Source organism: Camarhynchus parvulus, chromosome 3 (assembly GCF_901933205.1).
Source record: "Camarhynchus parvulus chromosome 3, STF_HiC, whole genome shotgun sequence".
NCBI lineage: Eukaryota > Metazoa > Chordata > Aves > Passeriformes > Thraupidae > Camarhynchus > Camarhynchus parvulus.
This window is the reverse complement of record NC_044573.1, coordinates 66,595,782-66,621,291: the sequence shown is the minus strand read 5'-3', so window position 1 is coordinate 66,621,291 and position 25,510 is coordinate 66,595,782. Positions and strand designations below refer to the sequence as shown.

The window sequence follows — 25,510 nt, the reverse complement described above, 5'->3', positions numbered from 1 at the left end:
CAGTGTGAAAAGCAGAAAAGGCCTTGGCTCTGTGCAAGCCCTGCTCAGTAGCAACAAAAACATCTCTGTATTATCAACTCCATGTTCAACAAAAATCCAAAACACAGCCCCATGCTAGCCACTGTGAAGAAAATTAACTTTACTGCAGCCAGGACCAGCGCAAGAAGAATGTTAATAATTTCAGCGCCAAAGCATTTAATTTCATTATGAAAGTGTTAAAGCTGGATATTTGATATCTAGGTCTAGTAGTTTCAGCCAAACTCCTTTAAGTGCCCACAGTGCCAAACTCTTAGTAGCAACTTCACATCCATATTCAAAGATAAAAATGTGCTCTTGAATGTACGAAGATAAGACATCATAGAGATGAATGTGTGAAGATAAGACATCACAGAGATGAAGTTCCTCTTCCAACCTGTCTCTGCTGACTGCATTTTTGCAATGGCTCTCATCAGCTGGCTCCGCAGGGCGTTCATTCTGGCAAAAGTGCCATTGACTTGCCAGCTGGTGTCTGCAATGGTGTAACCGCTGCCTGTGGGGACAAAAGGGGTGGTACAGCTGAGGGGAGTCCAAGTGGTGTCTGAAAAGGTAAATTCAGTCCTGGGGAGGTATGTCCTTAGGCACTTACTATGCCATGGACAGTATATCATCATCTCTTTTAATTTCGAACATATTTGTACTCCTGACTTTACAGAATCCAAAGGAAAAACCAGCCCTGCAGCACCCCTGCTTGCCACAGGGTGTCTTCCAAAAACCTAGAGAGCTGTGTTCCAGTCAGTACTCTTTGTCCTTGCTTTACCAGAAGTGCTGAGAATAGCTGCAACTGGTACACAAGAATAGTTTTAAGGAACTCAAATTGTCCTGAAAATTTTAAAAAGTAATTCTGTAATTCTAGATCTTTCATTTACAGTGAAGAAAGGCCAAACTACTTTAACAGTTATTATTACCCTCCGCTGGTGAAATCCAGCTTTCTCAACATTTAAGCTGCTGTGATTTGATTTTAATTGAACTACTTAATTGAGTATATTTACCAGTGAACAACAGTTTGCAGGCTCACATTTAAAATGGTAGTTGTATGTGAAATGGACTTTTCATGAATGAAATAAACTATCAGTATCTAGTAGGATGACAACACGTGAGCTACTCAAACTGTGCCCATGGCTATTTCAAGTACTTTCTGTGGTAAATTCAATCAATAGCCTATTCTGTTGCAGCAGTAGTTCTGCTTAGTTATGTGCTTCTGAAATTTATTTTAATGTGCTTTTTCTTTTTTTTTTTTTTAATGGCTATAAGCTGTTTGGGAAAGTAGAAAGGATGTATATTTACTGTCATGTGCTGTCCGTTGTAGCTGCATGGCTCGGATGAGAAGTTCTTCACTTTTACCTTTATGGTAAATGACCTGAGTATCAATTCCAACTGCAGCCTACAAGCATGTTCCAAAAAAGAAAGTCAGAATAATCCTTATCAAATATTCCACTTTATTGTGATTAACTGTGGACAATATTTTACCTGCATATAAATGCAACTGCAAAGTCACTACAGTTTCATTTGCTTTGTTAACATTTAAGATTGGCAGTTGGATTGGAAAAAAAGTCTGAAAGCAAAGATTTCTGTTTTAAGAAAGTTTAGAGAAATGTATGGTCTTCCAAACAACAGTACTGAGTAACAAAGGTGGAGGAAATCCTCGTAAGTTATCAGCTCCAGTTTAGACAATGTGACTAAATGCTGCATGTTATTTAGGCACTGTGACTGTTCATTTCTACTGTCATCTCAGATAGATGATTAATGCTTTCACTTCATGGGGAGCTGCCTTGCAGTCTGCAGCAGTATGCTGGAAACAGAGGGCTGGACTTGAAATCCCTCAGCCCTCTGGGGTTCAGACCCCTTCAATCTACCCAAATCCTCTCACTATCCTACTAATAAATTGCTGGTAAATAACATGTATATAGGTTGGTAACTACAGGCATACAAAAAATATGCCTGTAGTTGTAGAAAGTATTTTTGAACAGAAAGGCCAGAGAAAAAATTAGCATCCTACTCCTATCCTACTCCTTACACTGAGTGTATGAGTGGGCTTCGTCCAATTTCAGCCTGATTTTCTATGAGACACAGGGATGTCTTGACCACATTTCCTGCCGCATGGCACTGAGTGAAGCAGGAGGACTCAAGCACTAAATGCCAGCTCAGGTTCCTGCAGGAGTAGGGAGTTGTCTGTAATTTCACAGAAATGTCTCAATGTGAGTGACAACACAGAGCAGCATCACCCTATGGGACAGGGACAGAAGATCCTCTTGTGTCTTTTTAAATACCAGGGGATTTCAGACTAGAAGAATAATTAACTACATGGGATTTAATTCAGGAAATAATAAAGGAAAAAATTGTGCAATGAGAAGTTCAATACTGCCAGTTAAGATAAATTTGTTTTTTCTTTACACTTAGGAGCCTGGAGTCTCTGAAACTTTGTAAAGTAAAAGCTGGTATGAAAATTACTTACATCCTTGACCCGGTTTGTTGTGTTCAGTGCCAACAATGCAACTTCATTGGCTTCTTTGATATAGCCAGCAATGTTTTCGTACACATTTGAAGCATTGATTGCCCTTTGTACCAAACCATTTGAATCAACACCATACAAATTCCTGTTAAAAAGAGAGCAAAAGGTGAAAGAAACCAAACTGAATCAAAGTAGTTTCTGACTACATAATCACACACATAAAGGTACTTGGCCTAACTGGTATTCTCTTTGTTGGGTTTGACCAATCTGAAGCAGGTGAAAACTGTGTGGATAGAAGAGTCTTCCCCGCCATTTAACTCTGAGAATTTTGCCCTTAACATTTATGTGAGCAGCAACAAATGACTGTTCAGCTTTTACTTTCTTTTTTTTTTTTTCTAGATTAGATATTCCATAGATTAACAGAATAACAGGTCTATCAGTAATCCTTCTTCAGGAACAATTCCTCTCCATGAATGGAAAAACCTATGTGTTCCAGTGACCAGGATAGCTGTGTCACTGTCCTGTCTATATTTTCCAAAGGTAAGTGGGAAAAGGGGAGAATCAGATGAAGAATTATCCCTAGCCATGAGAATTTGCAGGAAGTTAGACTGAAAGAAACCTTTGATGGTATGGTTTTGATCTGCGTATTAGGTGATAACTGGTCTTCTGGGGAGATTCCAAACAGAAGATAGTTCAGGGCTCAACATTCATCTGTTAACAATTCTGAATAGATATTATTTTTTAATGTTCTGGTGATAAGCAGATTTCAAAGTATATTTTAGAAATAGATTCTAAATATAGATGTATTTGCACGTGTGTGCGTTCACTTCAAAGTGTTTGCACACCGAGAGATTATTAAATTTCCAGATTCAGCATTATTGCGAGAATTTTCTGCTAAAGTCCCTTAAGGCAAAACAATAAACTCTATCAAATAAAAGCCTAACAGGCTAATAAAGCAAACCTATAAAACCAAGATGTTTTGAAGACAGGCTAAATGTTTTAAAGGATTAAAGTTTTCACTGCAGACAATCTTCTCAACAAACAATGGAGTCAGCATTATTCCATCTGGGTATTTTGTGATTACTTTTGTTTGCTTTTTGTGAAATTCCTAATGTGTTTGGCTTGGTAATAATTTTTAAATTATTTTGGTAAGGGAGGAAGGGTAGCTATATGGGGTATTTTCTTTCAAGTTGGTCTGCTGTCCCCAATTAGCTGATCTCAGACTGAACGTACTGTTTGGTTTTTATGTTTCTGTAGTTTGTGTGTCATTATAGAACAGTTTCAGATGTCAGCTTTATACAATTGCATAAAAGAAGACCATCTGTTATTTTTTTCTCTATTTTAATCTCCTATCTAGGGCATACGAATATTAAGAAACAACTGGTATTTAGATAATATACTTGAAGAGTAGATGTAAGCTTATCTTCCAAAAGCATATGCCTATGATGTTACTTAAGGTAGAATATGGTGACATATTTTATTTAAGAATTCATTTACAGCAGTGATTTTTTCCATGGATAGTCCCAATTGCAAAAAAAAAATCATTAAATTTATCTGGAAATGATTTTTTAGTAAATTGGTGGAAGATACTAAATGCAATGTTGATGCATTTAGTATCTTCCAGCAAAATAGAAAGACTTACAATAAGTTTTTGATGTTGTTGTGAGCCAGTTTCATTGGGACAGAACCTACTAAGCATCGGAACTGCTCCATCTGTAAAATTGTTCTTGGAATAAAATTATCTCAAAGCTCATTTTGTGCCCTGTAATGCTAAGCATTTTTTAAATGTAAATAAACTTGCTGACATGAGCAGTTTCTGCAGACCCCATTTAATCTTGCTTGTATTATGTTACTTTTCACTAATCCACCTTTCCTATTTTGCTATAGGAAGAGGAGAACATGCCCAATTAGACTAGAGAGAATGTCATGCAAGATATATACTTGTTCCTTAAAAAGTTCCATAGATTTTGTCCAGCTCAACTTCAGCTGTTCTTTGTGGACCATGACAAGTCCTTCTACACAAGACTTAACACTGATTAGTGCCTATTTGTTGTCACTGTGCTTCTGCTTGTCTTTTCAGCTGTTCAGTAAGTGGCACTTGTATGAACATAATCTGCTGAAGTTAAATTTTACCCATCCAGCTCATCAGCAAGTCTTCCTAGGTTTTGTGCATGATGCATAGCCTTCTCTACCAGTTCATCATCAAACAGGGACAGGTTGGCTATTTTTTCTTGCAGTTCCTTTTTTGCTCCATCTATTTCTGCGTAGAACCCCGATGCATTCTGAACAAAGCAGGGAAGGGAGGAAAGAAGATGAAAGTTGTAAAAATCGAGTCTGTATTTTGATTATTATGGGTTTTTTACCCTTTATGTTATTATAATGTTCCTTTATTTCTGCAAAGGTTGTTTTATTTTACATCTTTAAGAGAAAAAGAGGAAAGATCTAATGGCGAATGCCAGTATGGAGACAAATGCAGGAAGATGAAAATCAACAAAAATTCCAGAAATCACTTAAGAAGGCATTGGAGAGACATGCATAAAATAAAAAAAGAAATATGGTAAAAGTCTTTCTGTATGTCCTGTATGTTTGCTCCAGAATTGTGCCAATGACAAGTCTTTTAGAGTTAAGTCCCCTTTCTGCCTTCTTGCACAGAGAGATTCCTCATGCTAAGACATCTTGGATTAGTCTAATTTGCAAATCAGTCCACCTAAATACTACCCATGTATGTATAGGCAAGGAGAAGTGGAATCCCTTTGCCTTAGCCATGTTTCTTCCTTTTATGAAATACTTGGGGGAAGACCAAAGGCCTGCATTCACTTTCTCTCCAGTACACAAGCTTTCCGATGTATTTGAAGATTATAAATGTGGTAACATGTGATTATAAATACAAAATACATGAAAAAGCATGAAACTGAGGGAGGGGAAAAGGATGAATGTGTGAAATGTGGAAATACTTGTTGCTGATGAGAACGGACAATGTATGATGTTTGTACTTCCTTCCCTGCAGTGTGAACATCCTCAGTGGGGAACCCAAAATTATAAACTTCAGCAATTCACTTTGGACAAAACACCAGAGAAAAACTCCAATGTACTGCTTGAACACAGGGATGGTTGCAAAGTAAGTTGTCGTTCTGTTTTCTCAAATTATTTTTTCAAAGAAAAATTAATGACTTTTCATAAATGCTTTTGTGTCAAGAAGTGGGCAACTGTGACCAAAATGAATGCTTGTGGAAGATTTTATTTTTTCTTCAGCTATTTCAAAATTTTAAAGTAAGTCATGAAGAAAGAAAGCAGCTTTGGTAAATATTTTACTTAGCAAATTCCTAGTTTTATTTTCTTTATCTTCTCATAGAAAAGCCAAACCCCAAAAATGTCTACAAATTTCCTTCAGCACCATGTCTGATTCAAAACACTGGATAGTAGTCTACAGCTCCAGAAAAGGATTTCTATACAACAATCTGGTTATATATGTTTGACACAGTGCCTGGTTCTAATTCTGATATCTGGAATTTTTAGTGTTCTTCCAGGCTCACTCCTAGGCACTAGGAAAGGAATTTAGCATATGATGCAGTCTTTTACCAGAACATTTTTTGGCAGTTGCTTATAATGAAATAATTGAGAACTCTACAGCATAATCTTTCATTGTGCTTTGCCTACAGTAATGTGTCCTTATATTAGAATTATTTTTTTTTACAGTAAATTGTAATAACAGAGCTTTTCATCCAAGAAAACCATCTACTTTTTCCGGGAATATTAGCCAGTGTTTCACTGAAGCAGTATAAAAAAGGAGAGCTTTTCCATTAGTGATCTAAACATGACTTCGAAAAATCTGGATGTATCATTTAAACAAGCCACTGAGGCACTTACCTTTATTACTTCACTTAACTCAGAATTGACCTTTTGTGGTTCTTCCAAAATAGCTGAGGCACTGAGCAGAATGCTGTTCACTTCATCCATTTGCTCTTTTGTCTTCTCATGTTGTTTCTAAAAAGAAAGCTCAAACCATAAATCACACCCTATACCATTTGTGCTTTGATGTGTTAATTTTTTGTTAAATGTGCTGGAGTTAATTCAAAGATAGCAGTGAGCTAAATAGATTTTAGACATATCAGAAGCCTGACTTTCCAAGACAGGTCTAATTGCTACATATTATGATGTGAATTACTTTTTGTTTGTTTGTTTTGTGAAAGAAATGTTGGATGATTTGAAAAAAATATTAATTTCATTTTACATTACAGCCTAAGAAGCTATTGGAATGAAGCACTATTCAGTTCACAGCAGAGACAAATTAAACATGGATTTTTCATTGTCATCTGGAGACTAAATTTTTCTGGAGTTTTTTTAAATCTACAGTACAGAGATCTCTTTTCCTTGTCAGTAGTAAAGCCAATGTGAACAATCTCTTTTGTACAGAATCTGCCTTCATTGTGAGGAATAATGTAGACCCAAATGGTTAAGAACAGTGAACAAATACAACTACACACTTCAGGCTTTGCTTCATAACTGTGAGGCAAGCTGCAGCTTGGCATTGTAATTATGGAACAATGGAAAAACAGAAGAGGTTTTGTATTTAAGGATCTCAAGCTCTTGTGAAAGGATTCACTAGAGGAGTACGCCTGATTTCTCTATTGAATTCTTAGACCTTCCATATCAGCATGAACTTCTAGCACTGCAAATTTCAAGAAGTCAAAACTCTGCCACTGATGCTGTGAAACACAGAGGTTGGCCTGAATTTGTGGGATCATTCTTCAAATCACAAAATTGCTCGCTAACACCCTCTCCTCCAGGAAACAATTTCAGCTATTGAAATGAAAACAGTTTGATTTGAATGGCCCCAGATTGTTCTCTTTGTAATTATTTTCCCTCCCGAAAAAATAAATGAGAAGTTTTAGGTGGGATATTTTGGTTTTGAATTCCTTAAAAGAAATTTATGAAAACAGGAAAAGAATCACAGATCTGCTCTGAAGAGAAGGGGACAGGTCACCTCTGAGCTGTGTTCCAGGGTGGAAGCTTTACTTTGTCCAAAACCCTGAAACTGTTCATTTGGACAGGGGAAAACTGTTGTAGCCTCATAGCTAAGCTAGCAAGTTCACCTAGCAAGTAGGAAACCCAATTTCAAGGTACCTATTGTGGAGCAGTTAGACAATGGATTTGGGCTTGAAGATTCAAGGGCAACTGTCAACTCCTGAAAAAGTGGGGATGCATTTTGTTTAAAGTGGTTCGGAGGAAGTTTGGATCAGACAGTATGAATGCACTCAGCCCAGGGCACAAATGCAGTGCAGAGTCTTTAATTGTTTTCTTGGAACAGAATTAGTTGTGTGAACATGAGGCCCTCCCACATTATAAGTCAGGACACAATTGGATGAAGTAATCCCACCACAATATTTGTAGCAGCCATGCTACCTAAAATTTCAAGCTTCTTGAGTTGTACTGTAGCATACCTTTCTAGTCTAGGCATAAATACCCCTCTCTTCCTCAGTCAGATGAGGCATGACCTGCCAAAACTTCTCATTTATTGTCGCTCCACAAATAGATAATAGTACCTTGCACTTCTACAAGCTGTTTCTTAGAACTGAAGAGACAAATTCATCCTGCTGAGTGCTCCAAGAAATTAATTTTTGGTGTGGTGATTCCTGAATCTAAATTGTGTGCAATCTACTGTTTTAAGTAGTGGCAGAGATGGAGTGTTCACAGTCAACACTTATGATAAGTGTGGTGCACAGTACCTCCTGCCTTTGGAGCCTGGCTGTGTTTTCCCTGTTTATATCCTCCGTTTGTGTAACATAGTCAAGCGCCTCGCCTAATGCCTCCCCCAGGTCTGACAGCTTCACGTCCTGTTCGCTGAGCTGCTCCAGCACATCAGTTACCAGGGATCTGGTGTCGTTGTGCTTCTCGTGAAATGCTTCAATTTGCTGTAGCACTGGGAGAAAAATAAGAGGCCAATAAATCCAAAGCTTGCATTTCTGACAGAACTTACCTATACAGCAATTTCTTTGCTGTTATTCAGGCAACAGTAAAACACATTTTGTAAAGCTCACTTGAGGGATTATATACCTAGATTTTAACTTTCCCTTCTCTTTGAGAAGGAAAGATGGCTCTCATTTTACTATTTCGTTTTAATCCTATTACTTCCCCCTCTGAATATATTTTATTAAAAGAAACTAGGTCTGTCTTTGCCTACTTTACATTTGTTTTTCATTGTTAAACCTAGGCAGCCTGTTCTGGAGAAGACGGTCTTTATGCCTCATGTTCTGACTCATGTTCACTAAGCTGTGAGAATTAGGCTGCCACTTTTTCCCATTGTAGCAGCTTTTCTCTCTCTGCTGGTGTTTGCTGTCCCCATAGCAGAGCTGGCAGGGGGGATGATGCTCACATGAGCAATGCCAGCCCTGCCATGAACCTTCCTAGGCAGCTGTTGTTGAGGTGCTGCAGTGCACAGGCACACACAGACACACAGACCTTTTCCTCCCCATTTTGCTGTGAGGAGCACCAAGCACCAACAGGGACTTGGGGCAGGAATTTGGAGCAGCAGCATCTCCATCACAGCAGCTGGTGCTTGCCAAGTGCCTGCTGGTTCTGCCCAGGGCCCAGCAGTACACCCAGAGCTGCCCAACACCTGCCAGCTGAGCATCAGCACGTGGCTGAAAGGAAAATTGACTTAAAACTCACACTCCTCTGCTGCATTTTCCTCCTCATCTGCAAGTTGCCTCTGATTAGTGAAAGGCTTTCGGCGTTTGATCTCCTTCAGCATCTCCTCAGCCACGCTGCGCTTCTGGGCAATTTCTTCAGGGCTCAGCTCTTGTTGAATTGCATAGTATTTTGACTTGCTGCTGATTTCTAGGGGGAAAAGGGAACAGATGGTCGATTCAGTATGACTACAGAGAAATAAATACTGTGGACTACTTTTACTTTTGTGAATTGTGATGATACTGATGGCAAAACAAATTTTAATTATCTTCAACTCCATAGTAGGTAATCATTGTATTTAATCCAATCTTAATATTAAATCTGTAAATAATTCACTCTTTCTGTCACATGTGGAGGTCTCAACAGAAAAGGATGGGATTAAGCAGACATGGGTTGTGTGCATTATTTGGCTTGACATTTCTTATAGGCTGGGATAATAATTTTGTTTTGGATTCTGTGGCATGTAGCAGGCTGGGGCTTTAATCTAGATCATGATTTTCAAGTGCTGCTGTTTATAAAACAATAACAATGCCAAGGAGACTGAAGTAACCTCATTTTCCATCTGCAGAAGTTTGAGGCATCCTAAGGAGGTAACATATGGCTTCTTGCCTGATGCTGCCTAGCTGGTTTGGAGATAGATACTATTTTAAGGTTTTGGTCTCAGTTCAAAAAACATTGTTGTATCCCTGCAGCTGAAATTGAGTTTACCCATTCCCAGTGTAATCATTACAAAGTTTACTCACTTCTCACTCCCTGGACTTAAATACCAATCACCTCCTCTTCTATTTCCTGTGATGTGTGTGCCCTTGGCTAGCGCTTGTCACTAGCTTTGTGGGTAAACAAAGTTGGCAAAACCAGCATTATTCTTATGGAAGATTTTTATAAAAAATAGGTGTGTAATTGTGTCACCACTGGTTCCTTGACAGAGTGTCTATATGCCTGCTCTTGCTGGACTCTGAGCTCATTAGCGGAGCTTTAAGGGCTCATACTGAGCAGAAACTGATGATGACCATGGATTTCTTTTTCCTTATGCTGGCACATGTGTGGGTGAACATGGGTGATGCCTCTGTAGAAGAACAGTTTTGAGCATAGTGGAAATAATTTTCACCTACTTGTTTCCAACTGTTTTCATGCTACTCACAGTCATGGACATTTTTTCTTCTATAACAGCTTAACATGATTGTGCCATTTGTGTGCCAAGTTAGATGCATATCTGCCTTATGTGGTTCCTGTCCTGCTCCAAACCAATTAATGATACAAAAGGATGATACACAGACATCAACCATGATTGTTAGTGACGTACAGTGAGGCTCATGCTGACACTTGTACTCAAAAATTGTAGAAATGAAATGTGATAGATGGCCAGACAGTCAGTGGTTTTTAGCATCAGAGGTGTAAAAAGACAGTACAAATAAAACATAGTATATGGTCTTAGCCTGGCTCTTTTTCGTGATGGGACATATTAACCATGTTTCTTGAGAGAAAGTAATGGAGCACCCATGGAGGTAAGGATAAGCAAGGATAACAGTTGATATGTAACAACTTTTCCTTACACAAGCTGCCAGATGGCTTGGAATAACTGCCAAGATAGAGCTAATCAGGTCTAATAATCAAATATTTTCAATTGGAAAAGGTCTGTTTAACCTCAGCATTTCTATTCTGGTGCCATAGACAGCTTTTGCCTGCTGTTGGCTTTGCTGAAGAGTGAGGGAAATCTGTTCTGCAGCAGGATGGAGGCTTTCATGTCACAGGTGTACAGGGGACAGGGGTGTTTTTGAGTATATTTATTTCATTGCTTTCTGCAGGTACTGAATAAGAGGCTGCAGTTGGTTTAATCTCATTTTTATATTTCAGGATGATAATGGTATGTCACAGATATTCCAGATGAAGATGATTATCTCTGACTAGGAAATCTTTTTTGAGTGCAGTTGTGCTTGAGAGGGTGTTCACTGTTGCCATAAATTACATATTGTCCTATATATCAGAAGATTTTCCTTTGATATATAGGACAGTAAAAATTCTTGATGTTCCATTAATACATGAAGGTTTCATTAATACATTCTTGACACTGAGATGAACCAGGAATGAATCTATTTACCTTCAATGTTATCTCTTATATCATTGAGCTGCTGCACAAGCTGGGAAGCACGGTTGTTGATCTCCGTGGTTTCCTTCTGTACCAGGCGGCCTTTGCTGGATGCTTCATTTCCCTATGAATAAACCATGAGAGTAAACATTAGATTTCTTTTCAGATGTGAGGATGAGCAGTATAAACACACATTTTGCTTTCTCCTGGTGAGCATGTGGAAGTCCTTTTTATCATATAAAGTAGTATTTAAAGGTGTTCAAAGTGAAGATCTGTCTTGTCATTGTTTTCAGAATTGCAGAGTGAGAGATTAAATCCTGTCTCATATTTATCCATAGTTTGCTGCGATAAAATTTTCATAAATTATGTACAGTTGTAAAACTCTATCTACTGAGTCTCCCAGGCATTCAGTGGGGCTGCTGGTATGGCATTTCCTGAGTAAACAAATAGAATGAAGAAAAAGGTGTCAAGCTCCCAACTCGTTTTAGATCTGTGTCTCCCTCAAGTGAGGTCCCCAGCCCTGCAACTTGTAAAATGCTCCGAACAGAAAATACTGGGAGTGTCTGCAAAACCCACTCAAGGCCCTAGCACCCATTTTCCATAAATGTTCCCTGAAATAGCAAAGAGCTCAATATATTCGGAGTTACTATTGTGGTCTTCCATTGTCAGAGTCTGGGGTCATTATTTACCTGACTTACTAGCAACCACAAGTATTGATGTGGAACTAGCATTAGCAGTAACCAGGGAGAAAAGACCAGAGGAAATACTGAATTTATTTGCTCAGGGACAGTAAAACTGACGAATGAGGAAAGTAATCCCCAGATAGTACTGCAAATGAAATGTTATTATCCAAACTCACAAAATATTCATAGAAAACCAAATGCCTTAATCAGTCTGCCCACTAGCTACAGAGAGGGACACTGAGGCGTGTGAGCTTGGACAGATATTCACAGGTACGGAGCTGTGAGTGTGAGTTGGTTTAATAAAAGCTCTCTTGAACTTAGGCATAGTCTGTATAAATTTTATGTGCCCTTTCTGCTAAGTAAGTGTTGATTAAAACCACACAAACCAAAATTTTCTCTTTCACTTTCCTTTGTGCTGCTTTTTTGCCCCCTGCCTGTTCCTATATTTGAGTTTTAGTTTAAGGTATAATTTTAATTTGTCTTGTGAAGGAATTGGTAAGGGGAATATAAGGTCTGGCACTTTGCAATAAGCATGAAATATAATCTAGTTGTATAGCAGCTGTGGCTATCTTTGATAATACATAGAGTGATGAATTTTACTAATATATGTATATTGCAGCAACAGAAAGATGTTTAATATTATCTTTTTAAAATAGAGGATAAGCAATTTTGAACCCTATTTCTTCTCTTAACATATATCATAGCATATATAATATTCTTCTAGGATGCAATGAAAGTGTTGTGGGAGATGAGAGCTGATAACCCTAATTTTATAGCCTGGCAGCTGGATGTGGATGCAACATTTATGATTATAATTGTATTAAAAATATCTTGAGTGCTGATCAAGCTCCCATCTCAGTGGGTACATGAAAAATCTTTTAAACTGTCAGTTTTGAAATATATTTTGAAATGTCCAATCAGGACTAATTTAATTTTAAGAGAGCATACATGTAAAATAGATATAGTACAAATGCTCCCAAAGTCAATCTGCATCAGTTTAGTGTTGGTTACTTCACTTAATTAGAAATCAAAATGTGAATGAGAAAGGCAACGTGTCTATCCCAGATCAACCACGTTGTGTAGGGGGTAGGTGGGAACTCAAATCCTGAGGGGAAGATTTTTGTGAGTGGTGACAAACCTCCAACCACACTCAACACACTTTTTACCTCCTTCTTTTTCTGTGAAGACTTGATAATTCATTTATGCTTTTATTTCATATTTAAAGTAGAAAGTTACAAAATAGAAATAGAAATAGAAGGTTCTTCCAGCTGTCAGGGCACACCCACTCTTGTTTAGTGACCCTGAAGTGTCAGACTGGATGTATAGAAATTTTTTTTATGAAGAGGGTCAAACACTGGAACAGGTTTCCTAGAGAGATGGTTGATGTCCGATGTCTGTCAGGATTTAAGAGGCATTTGAACAATGCCCTTAATAAGATGCTTTGACTTTTGGTGGGTCCTGTATTGCTTAGATGGTTGAACCAGATGATCATTTTAGGTCCCTTCCAACTGGGACTATTCTGTACTCGCCTCTTATGCCAACAGGTGAATATGACAAAGTGCCAACCCTCAGAGCTTCGTCAGAAGGCTGTAAACAAACCTGTTCATCAAGTGTTTCTGCTTCTCTGACGAGATCATTCATCTCATCTGCAGCATCATCAACCTGGATGGTCCAAAGTGTAGCATGATTCTTCTTTTTGGACATTGCCTCCTGTGTATGGGAAAAAAAGTCAGTGCATCTGAAAACAAACTCCTTCTCTAGTGAGGGCAGGGATTGATTGAAATTTACAGGAATGGAGTGGAAATTCAAAGATTCAAACTACATGAAAAAATAGACAAATCATCAGTGTTTGTACCTGGAGATGAGTGGTAGTGAGGTTCAGGTCATTCAAACGCCTTTGAGCTGCAACGCCCGTAGAAATGCTCAATAAAGTGGATTTGCTTTCGTCGATCGTCAGAACTGACAACCGGATGTCATCTGTCAAATCCCAAATGCATTTATCGCAGCCTGATAAGAAAATAAGACAGCATAATTTTTCTTTAGTGTTTGTGTCAGCTACAGCAAGTGTCTTAAATGCGTGCAATAGTGCTCTTGACCCATGGTGTTCACTCTGTCACTGATGCTTGCTGGTGGATACCCCTTTTCTTTCACTTTCATCCTCCCACTTCCAAGGTTACTTCTACAGTACAGTTATGACATTTCTAGCTGAGCAGCACCAGATGGGACTGCTCAAAGAGGCTGACACAGGGATTCTGTAATCAGTTGGGAGTGAGGGAGAGGTATTTCCTGGCTATTCCCTAGGCACTACATGTTCGTGGCTTGAAGGACAACAGATGAAGGTCAAACAAAACCAACTGCATTTTGTCAGAACCTCAAACTTGATATTTAAAATTTAGTGGTATGAGAAATAAGGATGTCTAGCACATGGGCTCTTGGCCACCTACCTCGTTACAAGGACAACTTCTAAAAGCACAGTTATAATGTGCTCAGAAAGTGCTTTGGCTGAACTATATCCTTGTTCCTGCTGAATGATTGCAGTGCCGCCTTGTTTATAGTGACACTGGTGCCAACACTGAATGCAAGAGACTTAGGTGAATGTGAAACACAGATTCCTACAAAAACTTTTGCTCAATATTTCAGCAGGCCCTGAATGTTTTCCTTCTGGTTGCTCTTCAGGCACATGATCCCTCTTGGGAGTTGGTTCAGGAACCCATGATCTACATCATATACAGGTATAAATACACTAACATTTGAAAAATACCTATGGTTACCAATAGCTACAACATAGTACTCCTGGAAACTCCCCAGGCTACTCCTGATACTCCCTATCATTAGGGTGTGGGAGACAGTGGGCAAGGAACTGACTGATGGATATATGCCAAGTTGTCAACAGCAGGAATCTATATTAGATGTTGTACTGGCTTTGACTGGGGTAATTTTCTGCACAGTTAATCTCAGTGGCTAGTATGGGGCCATGTTTTGGATTTGTGCTGAACACAGGGTTGATAATGTAGAGATGTTTTTGTTGTTGCTGAGCAGAGTTTACACAGAGCCAAGACCCTTTCTGCGTTTTGTGCTGCCATGCTGGTGATGAGACTAGGGATGTGCTGGAAACTGGGAGGAGACACAGCCAGGACAGATGACCCTAGCTGAGCAAAGGGATACTCTAGACCGTGTGACATCATGCTCAGTAAGTACAGTGGGGAGAAGAAGGAGGAAGGGGCTGTGGATTTAGAGTGATGGCATTTGTCTTCCCAAGTAAATATTATGGGTAGTGGGGTCCTGCTGTCCTGGAGATGGCTGGATGCCTGGCTGCCCATGGGAAGCAGTGAATGAATTAATTATTTTGCTTTGTTTGCAAAAGTGTGTATGGCTTGTGTGTGCACAAGTTTTCTGGCTTTTACCCTTCTGATTCTCTCCCTGTTCCTGCTGGAGAGACTGAGTGGCTGTGTTGTTGATGGAATTAAACCACAACTAGAAAACCCTAAATTATATGCAGGATGTCACAGGTAAAGTTGGGAGGACAGCTTTTAGGGCCAGAATATTATTTTTCAGACAGTGTGTCTCAAGGTCTACGGAAATGGCTTTGGTGATAACTTCCCTACTGCTCTGCAGTTTGGACCTGGACGTGTAGTCTGCATCACAGAGTTGGAAATATGCCTGTACTCAGACAAGTGTGTGAGAACACGCTGAAGTACTCAATCAGCAGGACATTGTGTATATTCACACACTAAAGTGCCCTTTGGGACCACTGTCAAAATCCTGAGCCCAATGAAGTACCAAGCTCTTATGTTACTATTTGTAAGCTTCTAAATATAAGAGCAACATTAATTATTGGTGTTTTTATGATAATGTTCTTACTGATGGTCGGGCAGTCTGTGTCAGTAGAAACTTCAGGACTGTCTGCAAGGCATTCTCCAGTCTGGCTGTCACACATTCTGCCTCCACAGTTACATGCTGGGGAAAAAGAAAGGATTTTTGAAAGAAGAATCTTCAAAATGTACAATCCCCCCTTCCAAGACTAGTGAAAATATTATACTTAGGATTGTGTGTGGGTATTCAAACCAATATGAAGAACTCTTTGGACTGATTTTCCTTTCAGTACTTGGAAAAGGTGTTTCTTGCACTGGTGAAATTTGAACAAATAAAATATGAGGTGGAAACACCTCTGTTTCCAGAGAAGAGTGAGAACACCTCTGCTGAAATTACGTGTTCAAAGCTTGGTCATGAGTCAGCAAGGCCAGAGTTGCCCAGAAGGGCCACTGTACATCAATGTCTAGAGAGGGTCACATTTAGGACATGTATTAAGAAAAGCGGGGCAACTAAAGTTAATTATTAGTTACAAATCTCTCCACAGCCCTGTGGAATTTATCAGCACTCTGTCAGGCTGTCACTAAAAAGGCTTTGCAGCTATCAGGGATTGATTGTGGACTCCAGTTACACTGTCAGCTTGAACATATCAAAAAAGTAAATATCTCCCACCACTTACAATGAAGAATAAATGACATTTTATATTTTTTCAAACTTGAGAAAGCAACATTTTTATTGCCAGCACAAGTGGCTTTTTAAAAAGCCCAATTTTTAATCTAACATCTCTAAACCTCTTTCAAGGTTTAATTGGCCTTTTAAAATATATTATCTTAAAATATTAAGATTAAAATATTCTTGGAACACTTCACTGCAATAACAAAAACTCAAGCAGAACATAAGAACAGCAGTAATCTATCTGGAATTTATTTTGGTCTTGTGATTTTTGGTTTCAGCAGAATCTCATATAACAAGATATTTTACTGCCTTTTTATTGCAGCCCATTAATTTTTATGTATGAATGCCCTTCTATTTACATTTCCCATTGCACGTTCAAGGATTTGTCAAGAGAAAATACGTAGAACAACTTCAAAGACAACATCATGCACTAACGTCAGAATAATTTTGTGTGAGTGGGCCAGTGTTAGTAAAACACTCTTAGTGTTTTTGCACTGTTTAGGTACAGTTTTTGTACTTATGTAAGAACAGAAATTGGTTATGAATTCTCTGATGCAGTCAGCATTTTGACCTTATCACAATCTGTGCCTTCCAGCTTTTGGAACTATGATTACTTTTAATTTGTTATTTCTTTTTTTTAAGAAGTGAAAGAAAAGTATCAGTTGAAAGTAGAGATTTCTCTTTACCTATATAATGGAAACTGGGCTATCTCCAGGTAGCAATATTAAACTTTAATATTTCTCAATTTCAAAGAGATTGGTGCTCAAGAAAATAAAATTGTGTCTTCTTATTTAAATGAATACCTGTGAGTCTGCTACACAAAATATTACAGCAAATTAATTCCAAAAGCAGTCTGGACCATTTTTCAACTACTTGTTTAAGAGGTACCACAATTTTAGTAGGAAATTATGACTTTCAATGATACCATAGTTTGCTGATGGGGAAAGCTTCTAAACTTACCTTTATTTCTGAGAGCCATTTGTGAAGAGCTATGAACTATGGCTAAAGGATATGTGGTTAAAAAAAAATTAAAAGCAGCTTAAAACTACCATTCACAGCTACCCAGGTTTTGTCTTCCACCCAAAAGGAAAAAAAATTATTTTAGATTGATAGAGCTGCTTGTTAATTTAGTGGTCTTGCCTTTTTTTGTTTTATATACCCTTTGAGATGCTCTATCGAAATATGCAGACTGGCTTGATTCTTACAATAATTTTGTTTCTCTATTTTTAGTTTAAAGAAGATATTTGACTTATTTCAGAATCAATTCTAAGCAATAGTTCCTAATTTTTCCGCAAAGCCAAGTAAATGATAAGTTTTCCCTGTGAACTACACAAATAGTTTGAATATCGTGCATGTATTGATGCACTGCAATCTGCACAGCACTGTCAAGTACAGCACATTGTGGTGCTCAGCAGAAATGAAGATGAAATGAGAAGTGTGTAATTCTCTGAAACATCATACTGCAAAATCAGGATTTGCTAGAGTGAACTTCAAGATTAAATTAACTTCTGAAAGGAGAAAAGCTGTACCTCTCACAACACATTCAAGCACCCAAGCACTTTTTATTTTTAGCAAAGATGAAACGCTGCAAGGAAATCTGCTAATGAAGAGAATTACCACACTGATTTGAAGTCTATGTGAACAGCCTGTACAGAGAACTCCTGTGTACCTCCTTAAGGGTGCAAAGAGAAAAACTGTACTGAGGTGATAAAAGTTTGATTTGAGTTTCGAAACTGCACTTTCAGAGATGTCTTCCAAAATCACTTATTGCATAACCTGCTCAGACACTTGGAATGGCCTGTGACTCTCAGACTTCTGGCAAAGTTACTCTTAGGTCCTTAAAGCTTTCGGCCATGGGCAGGGCACGATGTGGGCTGTGGTTTGCAGTGGTGAAGTGCTGGGTGTGTTCGTCCTGCCTCATGGAATTCAGGACCCACACTTCCTGGAACAACTGCAGTTAATTCATCTCAGGCAGTGAAGTTTATAAACAGGAATTTTTTTTGTCACCTCAAAATCACAGACATGATGTATTTTATGAACATCTTGGCTACCTAAATCCAGGCAGAGGGTGAGTTTTGGGGCATGCTGTTCCCCACAGCTGATGTCTTCTTAGCTGGATGGGATACATGGCTTTGGCTTTTGGGATCACTGTGCATGAGCACCGTCTCTTCCTGTTCAGCATAAATGGAATTCAACCACATGACTTCGCAATATGAGTTGTATCCTGGAGATGCAAACTCAAATTCCAGCTGTCACTGGAATATAAAACCAGATAGGACCATCATGGCATCATATGGGGTCCCCTACAAGTGAAGATAGCAGCACAAAGGGCATGTGATTGCACAGCATCCTCACAGCCTCCATCCTGTGTGTCCCAAACCACTTTATAATAAGGAAGTAAAAAACAAAGTCCAATTACACAGTGAGTTGCAAGAAGGATCAAAAAAGACATTGCTAAGTCCCTGAGGCCTGTAGCTCTGTACACGGAGGCCCTGGAGCATTTCTGAGGTCCAAGCTGAGTGTGTGCTTCAACTGTCTTACTTTTGAGTCAGGCTGAGGTAGAAATACTTTGTCTCCCTTCTTTGTGTTCTGGTCCTTGAGGGACCCCTGCCAAAGAATTTGGGAGGGAGCCCCAAGGTCCTTGCTCTGAGCACTTGCATTTTGCCTTTAACAGTGACTGTTCCTAAGTGCTTTGAAAGAGGATGTAAACTTCCAGAGCCAAAGCAAGGATACAAGGTAGGAGGTGAAAACCCTGTTTGGATTGAACTCCATGTAAATTAGGACAATATTGGAGGAGACAAAACTTTGTGACCCCTCTGTGCAGGTATGTTTGGCTGAGGTACTCCGGGTAGCACTTGACCAGACCCTGAAAGTACCTTTTGTGTGAAAATACAGCAACCAGCAAGATTACACAGACTTGTAGGAAATGCAGAACATATCACCAATGTGGAAAATAGCAGAAAAGTGAGTGGGTATTGGGTCAGGACAGGAAGGATGATCCTGTTCCCAAAAAAAATACTTTCAAGTTTTTAAGCACCATCAGCCTGAGTGGTCATGGTGTGGACAAGCACAAAGGTGAGGACTTTGCCCAAAGAACTCTTAGAGAACCTTATTTAAAACAAGATTCAGGAGAACACAACAGTGCCTCCATTAAACCTGACCAGGCACTAGAGATGTTGGAATCTGGGATCTGAGACTTGGTCATGGGAGATGGAAAGAGATATTTCTCTGGCGCCTGGGATGATTCAACTGAACAGGCATCCAAATTATCCCATCACCTGCCTCCCAGAGCCCCAGGTATCTGACAACTGGTTCAGGCATCTCTGATTTCTGGGAGATCACCCACAGACTGTGCTGTGTTGCTCAGCTCTGCTGTGCCAGACTGCAGACAGTACCTGTGCAGTTTTTAGCCAGTCTGGCATCCCCGTAGTAGCCCGGAGCGCATTGTTCGCAGTTGAAGCCGCTGGTGTGGTGCAGGCAGTTGCGGCACTGGCCGGTCTCTTCATCACAGTCTTCAAAAATCAGATTTGGGTCTGAGTTGCCATTGCAGTCACATTTTTTACAAGTGCTTCCAATTAGCAAAGGGTTCCCATAGTAACCAGGGGCGCATCTGAAAGGAAGAGCAACACCGGCAATGACGAACAATGACATTCCTGTCTGTGACACCTTTTTTTCTCTGACCTTATTTGTGTTATCAGGAATTGATCATTGTCTGCAGCTTCTAATGGACAGAAAGCTAATTAGGAGCTTTACTCCTACAGAGGCTATTTTGTGTAATCTCAATCTGTACTGTTATATATTTTCCCCTTCTGGAACACCCCTGGTATCTCAAGCATACCAGTCTGCATTAATTTATTTTTTCTGTGTTCCTTTTGCAGTGAAATGATTTTCTCCCTATTGTTTTAAAATCTGTGACAGAATTACCTTGGCAGCAAGGCAGCTCTACAGTGTTTGTTTTGGTCTCTTTCAGCTCTGTATCTCACCAACTATATTGTGTTATATAGGAAACTGGGGTAAGAGGCCGCATTTCAGGATGCTGAAACTCAGAGGAAGCTCAGACTTTATTTCTATTATAAATATACATAAAAAGTACTGCCCAGGAAATGTTTATAGAAATACTTCTACGGTGAGATATTGGGGTGGCTTCTGGTTTTGGAAAACAGCATAGGCCCTGAACCAGACTCTTTTTTCAGATCTGTTTGATGTTATCCTGTTGGATGAGGGTAAAAACCTGAGAGCCAGGGAAGATTCCTTTCTTGGTCTGCAGAGGGAGAGAGGGAGGTGGGTACCAGGCACACCAGTGAAAGCCTGAAATAGGTCCAAATTTCTTATCATGTCTTGTTATGTTTGGGAAGCATTTCAGTTGAGAAATTTCTACATCTTAAAATGAGAGGCATGTCAATATTATGGTAGTTTTTCAGAGTATAGACGCACCAGCGATATAACACTCCTGGATGATCACTGGCTCTAAGCAAAGAGGTAGTAACAGATTTGGTTATTTGGAAATTAAATAGTTTCAGTTAAAGATGTTTCTGCCGATATCAGGGAATGTGCTTAATCCTACAAGCAAGGGGAACTTTTGCAAAACAACCATTGACACAAGGGGAACTAGTAGTGGGGTGGGCATGGAGTGCTAATGCCCATGATGCAGAAGCCTGGAGTTCAGAGATCAGGGACTTATACTCCAAAACTGGAAATGAAGAATTCCTGACAGGAGGGGAATAACTGGCTGGTGTAACAATTGCTGGCTGAAGGAACTGGAGGATTGAATAGCTGCTGCAATGATTTAGGTAAGAAGCATTTATTGTAGCTCATTCTGTTTTATCACCATGTTGTCCTTGTCTCCCATCCAAAGTCCTGTTTAAGATGCTATTTTTTCTGTCTGCTGTTGGTAGGCAGGGAGGATGAGCACTTGAGGCAGGTCAGATTAGTTTTCCCAGATTCTGGCTGGGTACCTAAATCAAGGTCAGTTGTCTTCTAAAATCTGAACAAAGTCAAATTCAGGTTCTGCCATGTCTGAACCCTGAAAATATGTCAGATGTGATAAAAGCTTCGAGTTTTGATCTATTCCTATATTTTCTCTTGTTTGGTTTTTTTTTTGATAAAGAGAGTAATTTCCTCAACACTGCTTTGTTCATGTTCCAGTCCTGAATCCTCACAGTAGAAACACATAAAATTTAAAGCATCTTAATAGAAACCATTTGGCTGCCTCAAACACTGCTTTTGTCAATGACAAAGGCTCTTTCTGTCTCTTTGCAGCACTGCCAGAATCTTTGGTGCAGATTTTATCATTTGGGTGACCCAGATGTAAAGAATTAAAGTGTGGCCGGGAGTTCTGTTCACCCCCTGAAGAACTGTGAGTGCAACACTGAGTGCAGAGTGTCATTTATGATTATGATTTGGTTGAATCATTCCCCATTCCCATGGGAGTTAGAGCAGGCAGTGATGGGTAAAGTTACTAGTCAGTCATGCTGGAAGTCTTGCTACAATTGTCTTAAATTTCAGTTTTTTGTTTTTCTGTAGTCTGGTATTTTCCAAATGATCATCTGTCTAATGTGGCCACCAGCTTCATTCACAGAGGTCACTGAGTAGGGCTGGGGTCACACCAGCCTTTTGCTCCCTGCTGCCCACATCTACCAACAACAGTGTGCTATCCCCACCAGCCCTGCCATGTCTCTCCTGTCCTCATCAGGACAAGGCCATTTCCCCCCTTCTTTTCCAAAATAAACTGTTCAGCTCATTTGCCAGGAACGTAGAGGACATTCCCCCATATCCCCACAGATACATTTTGCAAGTGCTGCTTTTTATGACCACCTGAGGCACCAGAACAGGTTTCCCAGAGAAGCTGTGAATGCCCCATCGCTGGAAGTGTTCAAGGCCAGGCTGGATAGAGCAAACTGGTCTAGTGGAAAGTGTCCCTGCCCATGGCAGGGGGTTAGAACCAGATGAATTTTAAGGTCCCTTCCAGCCTGAGCTCTTCTATGACTCACTTTCATTAGCCATAACTTCTCATCTGGAGCAGCTGTTTAAAGCAAAAAGAAACTTTCAGAGCTGAAAATAAATGTGTTACCTTCACTGTCCCCTTTGCCACTCAGTACATCTCATAGTACTGAGGCATTTAACCTTTTTTGAATTGTGGGTAGGATGTGAGAAGAGCAGAGGCCACTGACTGGAAATGTTCTGCTCCATCTCTGCACTTTATGGCCTGAAAAATTTCAGAGGCCTGGAGTAAATGTCTTTTCTTAGATTGTATCAATAAATGACCCTTTTTTGCTAAAAAAGAATATTTCCTCTCCCATTATAAAACTGCAAAGTGGTCTTTGTTTCATTCTGCAGCCATAGCTGCTTCCTGTAATTATTAGTGAGTAAGAAATTAACTTCTTCTCTGGCAATGCCAAAAGAATCTTTTTCATCTATTTGCTTTGGATGGTAAATTGTAATTTGTTCATCTGTTCTTTTTAACATTTGTGCATTAACAAAACCTGCATGGCATCAGTTATCACCCTGATGCCTTACTGCTGAAGTCCAGGAGAAAAATGATTAATTCCTAAATTTCAATTTGGGAAGCTGGTTTACTCAGTTCCTAGCTAGGATGCCTGTGAGTGCACACCACCTTTTTCTGGCAGTGCCCAGCAGCAGTGTGTGCCAAGTAGGGACTTGCTCTTTAGCAAGTGGGCAGGGGCAAGCAGTGCATCATCCAGCTTTGAAACAGTTTTTGATATTTCTGATAAAAATGGGAGTAGGACCAGAGGCAAATCCTCTCTGTCACTGCTTGCACTTTACCCCAGCAACTAGCCAAGCTCTTAATACAGTGACCAGGACAGGCTGATTTCTTTCTGTAGCTTTTTTGACACAGCTTTGCCTTCCTTGAGATAGATGCACTGTGTCAGACTGGGGAGTAGCCCTTAGAAAACAAAGCTGATGTTATTTTCTGCTGTTTCTATGTTACTGCTACCAATTTCATAGGATTTGTATTGCTTGTAGTCTGGGTTGACATTTTAATAACCATTAAGGAACCCCAATGACCTTTTAATTGTCTGCATTATCCTTTGTGTATAAACCTGACATTTTGAAGGAACAAAAGAATACAGCCATGAGCCTGTAAACAAGGGTGGGTGTTTTATTTTTGCGCCATCTGCTTTCACTGTTGTTGTCATGATGTTAGTGATGTGGAGGTAATTGACTGATGATTTTGCATCATCTGTAAGGATGATGTTCATTGTTCATCTTACCTTCTTCATTTTGATTTGTCTTTGCATCTTAAGCATCCCTTTTCTCCCTTCTCTGACAGTTACATTAAGCATCATTTGAATTCCAGGCTTCCCCATTATTGACAGATGACTAAAGACTTAAATACTTCAGGGGCTTTAAGGGAAAACAAAAGGAAATGTTCAGGAAGCCATTGTCTGAGCCATCCTATATCCTCAGTCTTTGTGCTAGAGCTGTTTTAATTTATTGGCTGCTCGAGGACAATTTCTGAATTATAATCAGGCCCTTGACATTCATTGAAACATCATCCATGTGTGTTCATAACAAGTAAGAGAGCCTCTTACAGCACATGAAGTTATATTTCTGCTGTATAGTTCAATTTATTTGTGTCCTTTGTTATTTAGGGAATATTTACTGGAAATTGTTTATGGACATAAGGGAAAGTTGAAAAGTAACACTGGTTACTGGTTACAATTGTTTGCTTGACTTTATTGAATCATGCCTGTGAAGTGCATTTAAAATGCAATGAAAAAAGCTGTATCTGCTTTAAGAATTTGACTCAATATTGGATTTTCTCCTTTGCTTTTGTAAATGTTATTTGGTGGAAACCTGCTACATATTTTACGGGGTGAATTGCAAGAGGCATTGATATGGTGGATGTTTTTCACTTCAGCTGCTGTTTCTGATTTGTATTTTTTACTTTTAAATTGCATTCCTTTTAGGCAGATCACCACTTGAAAGTACACACAGCACAAGAGCTAGATCAAAATACATAATATGTAAATGTCTGTCTTATGCTGACACCTCCACAGCAAATTTAAGTGCTTTTTAATAGGAAATGAACAAGATCATTTAACAGACACAATTCTACCTAATGAAAACACGTGCATAAGATTTCTCCCGAGTATGGCAAGATTCTTTGAAAAAATTCTGGACTTCTGTATTGCTGACCAGCAAGTCATCCTATGAGTTTCTTACCTTTCACAGTTGGGTCCTGCATAGTTTTCCTTGCAGACACAACGCACATTTCCACTTTTTCTGTAACAGGAGACTGCAAAGCTGGAATTTCATCAGGATGAATAGTTAGAATACCAGGCAGTGACAGACACTTGTGAACGTTTCTTTGTTACAGTATGGACATTTGTCAATGTGAACTCTGGCTTTTGGTTGTTCATTGCTGAATGGGTTTTCAGCTCTCTAGGTAATATATATTATACCCCTTATTTAGGCTTTAAATTAGTTTAGGAAGCACTAATTAGTGTATAGAACTATGGAGGTATATAAATACAGATGAATAGGTATGAAAGGATCTGCAGTGCAGATCAGACACATCTGCAGGTTTTGATACACTTTAGACAAGGGACTTATCATAAATGTGTATGTCATGTGAACCCAATTGTTTCCTGTCTATTATCCCAAGGGGTAAAATATTGTTTGTGGAAGACACTGCACTGAGCACTTCAAGAACTGAGATTTTGGAACGGGGGCAGCAGTTTCCTGTGCAGATCCTACAGTTTTTCTCAAATTCCAATCTGGAAGTTCCTAGTGATGAAGGCTGACTTCAGTAATGCTGTCGTCATGCAGAGTAACTGAGTTTACAGTAACCAGGGCTGCTCTACCATCTTTCCAAGAAGGTTGGAAAGAGTCTGCAGCCTCTTCTGAGACCATCATGCCAAGGAGAGATGCTGACTGCAGTAATGGCTCGGGCTGTAATTTCTACTGCTGTGATTCTAAATCATGAATTACTTTGTTTTCTTATGTTTTTTTGGATTTAACAAATATTCAAATAAATATGAGACCCAAGAAACAGCAGTAGCCAGATGTGAAAAGTGCAAATTTTATGTGTATTTCAAAGACGGTGATGGACATGGC

At 39.4% G+C, this 25,510-nt stretch overlaps 1 protein-coding gene across 1 annotated transcript in view; it reads right to left on the bottom strand.

Moving 5' to 3' along the window:
* The window catches only part of LAMA4 (laminin subunit alpha 4), a 98,386-nt gene that overhangs the window by 37,856 nt on the left and 35,020 nt on the right, over positions 1 to 25,510 (bottom strand). The window contains exons 4-16 of the mRNA XM_030944595.1: positions 24,617 to 24,697; positions 19,825 to 20,039; positions 15,806 to 15,901; positions 13,800 to 13,951; positions 13,544 to 13,654; positions 11,274 to 11,385; positions 9,158 to 9,325; positions 8,215 to 8,408; positions 6,356 to 6,472; positions 4,622 to 4,770; positions 2,492 to 2,633; positions 1,324 to 1,420; positions 413 to 529 (exon numbers count right to left, since the gene is read on the bottom strand). Of these exons, the coding sequence (XP_030800455.1) occupies positions 413 to 529; positions 1,324 to 1,420; positions 2,492 to 2,633; positions 4,622 to 4,770; positions 6,356 to 6,472; positions 8,215 to 8,408; positions 9,158 to 9,325; positions 11,274 to 11,385; positions 13,544 to 13,654; positions 13,800 to 13,951; positions 15,806 to 15,901; positions 19,825 to 20,039; positions 24,617 to 24,697 (1,751 nt within the window). The remainder of the gene's footprint in view (positions 1 to 412; positions 530 to 1,323; positions 1,421 to 2,491; positions 2,634 to 4,621; positions 4,771 to 6,355; positions 6,473 to 8,214; positions 8,409 to 9,157; positions 9,326 to 11,273; positions 11,386 to 13,543; positions 13,655 to 13,799; positions 13,952 to 15,805; positions 15,902 to 19,824; positions 20,040 to 24,616; positions 24,698 to 25,510) is intronic.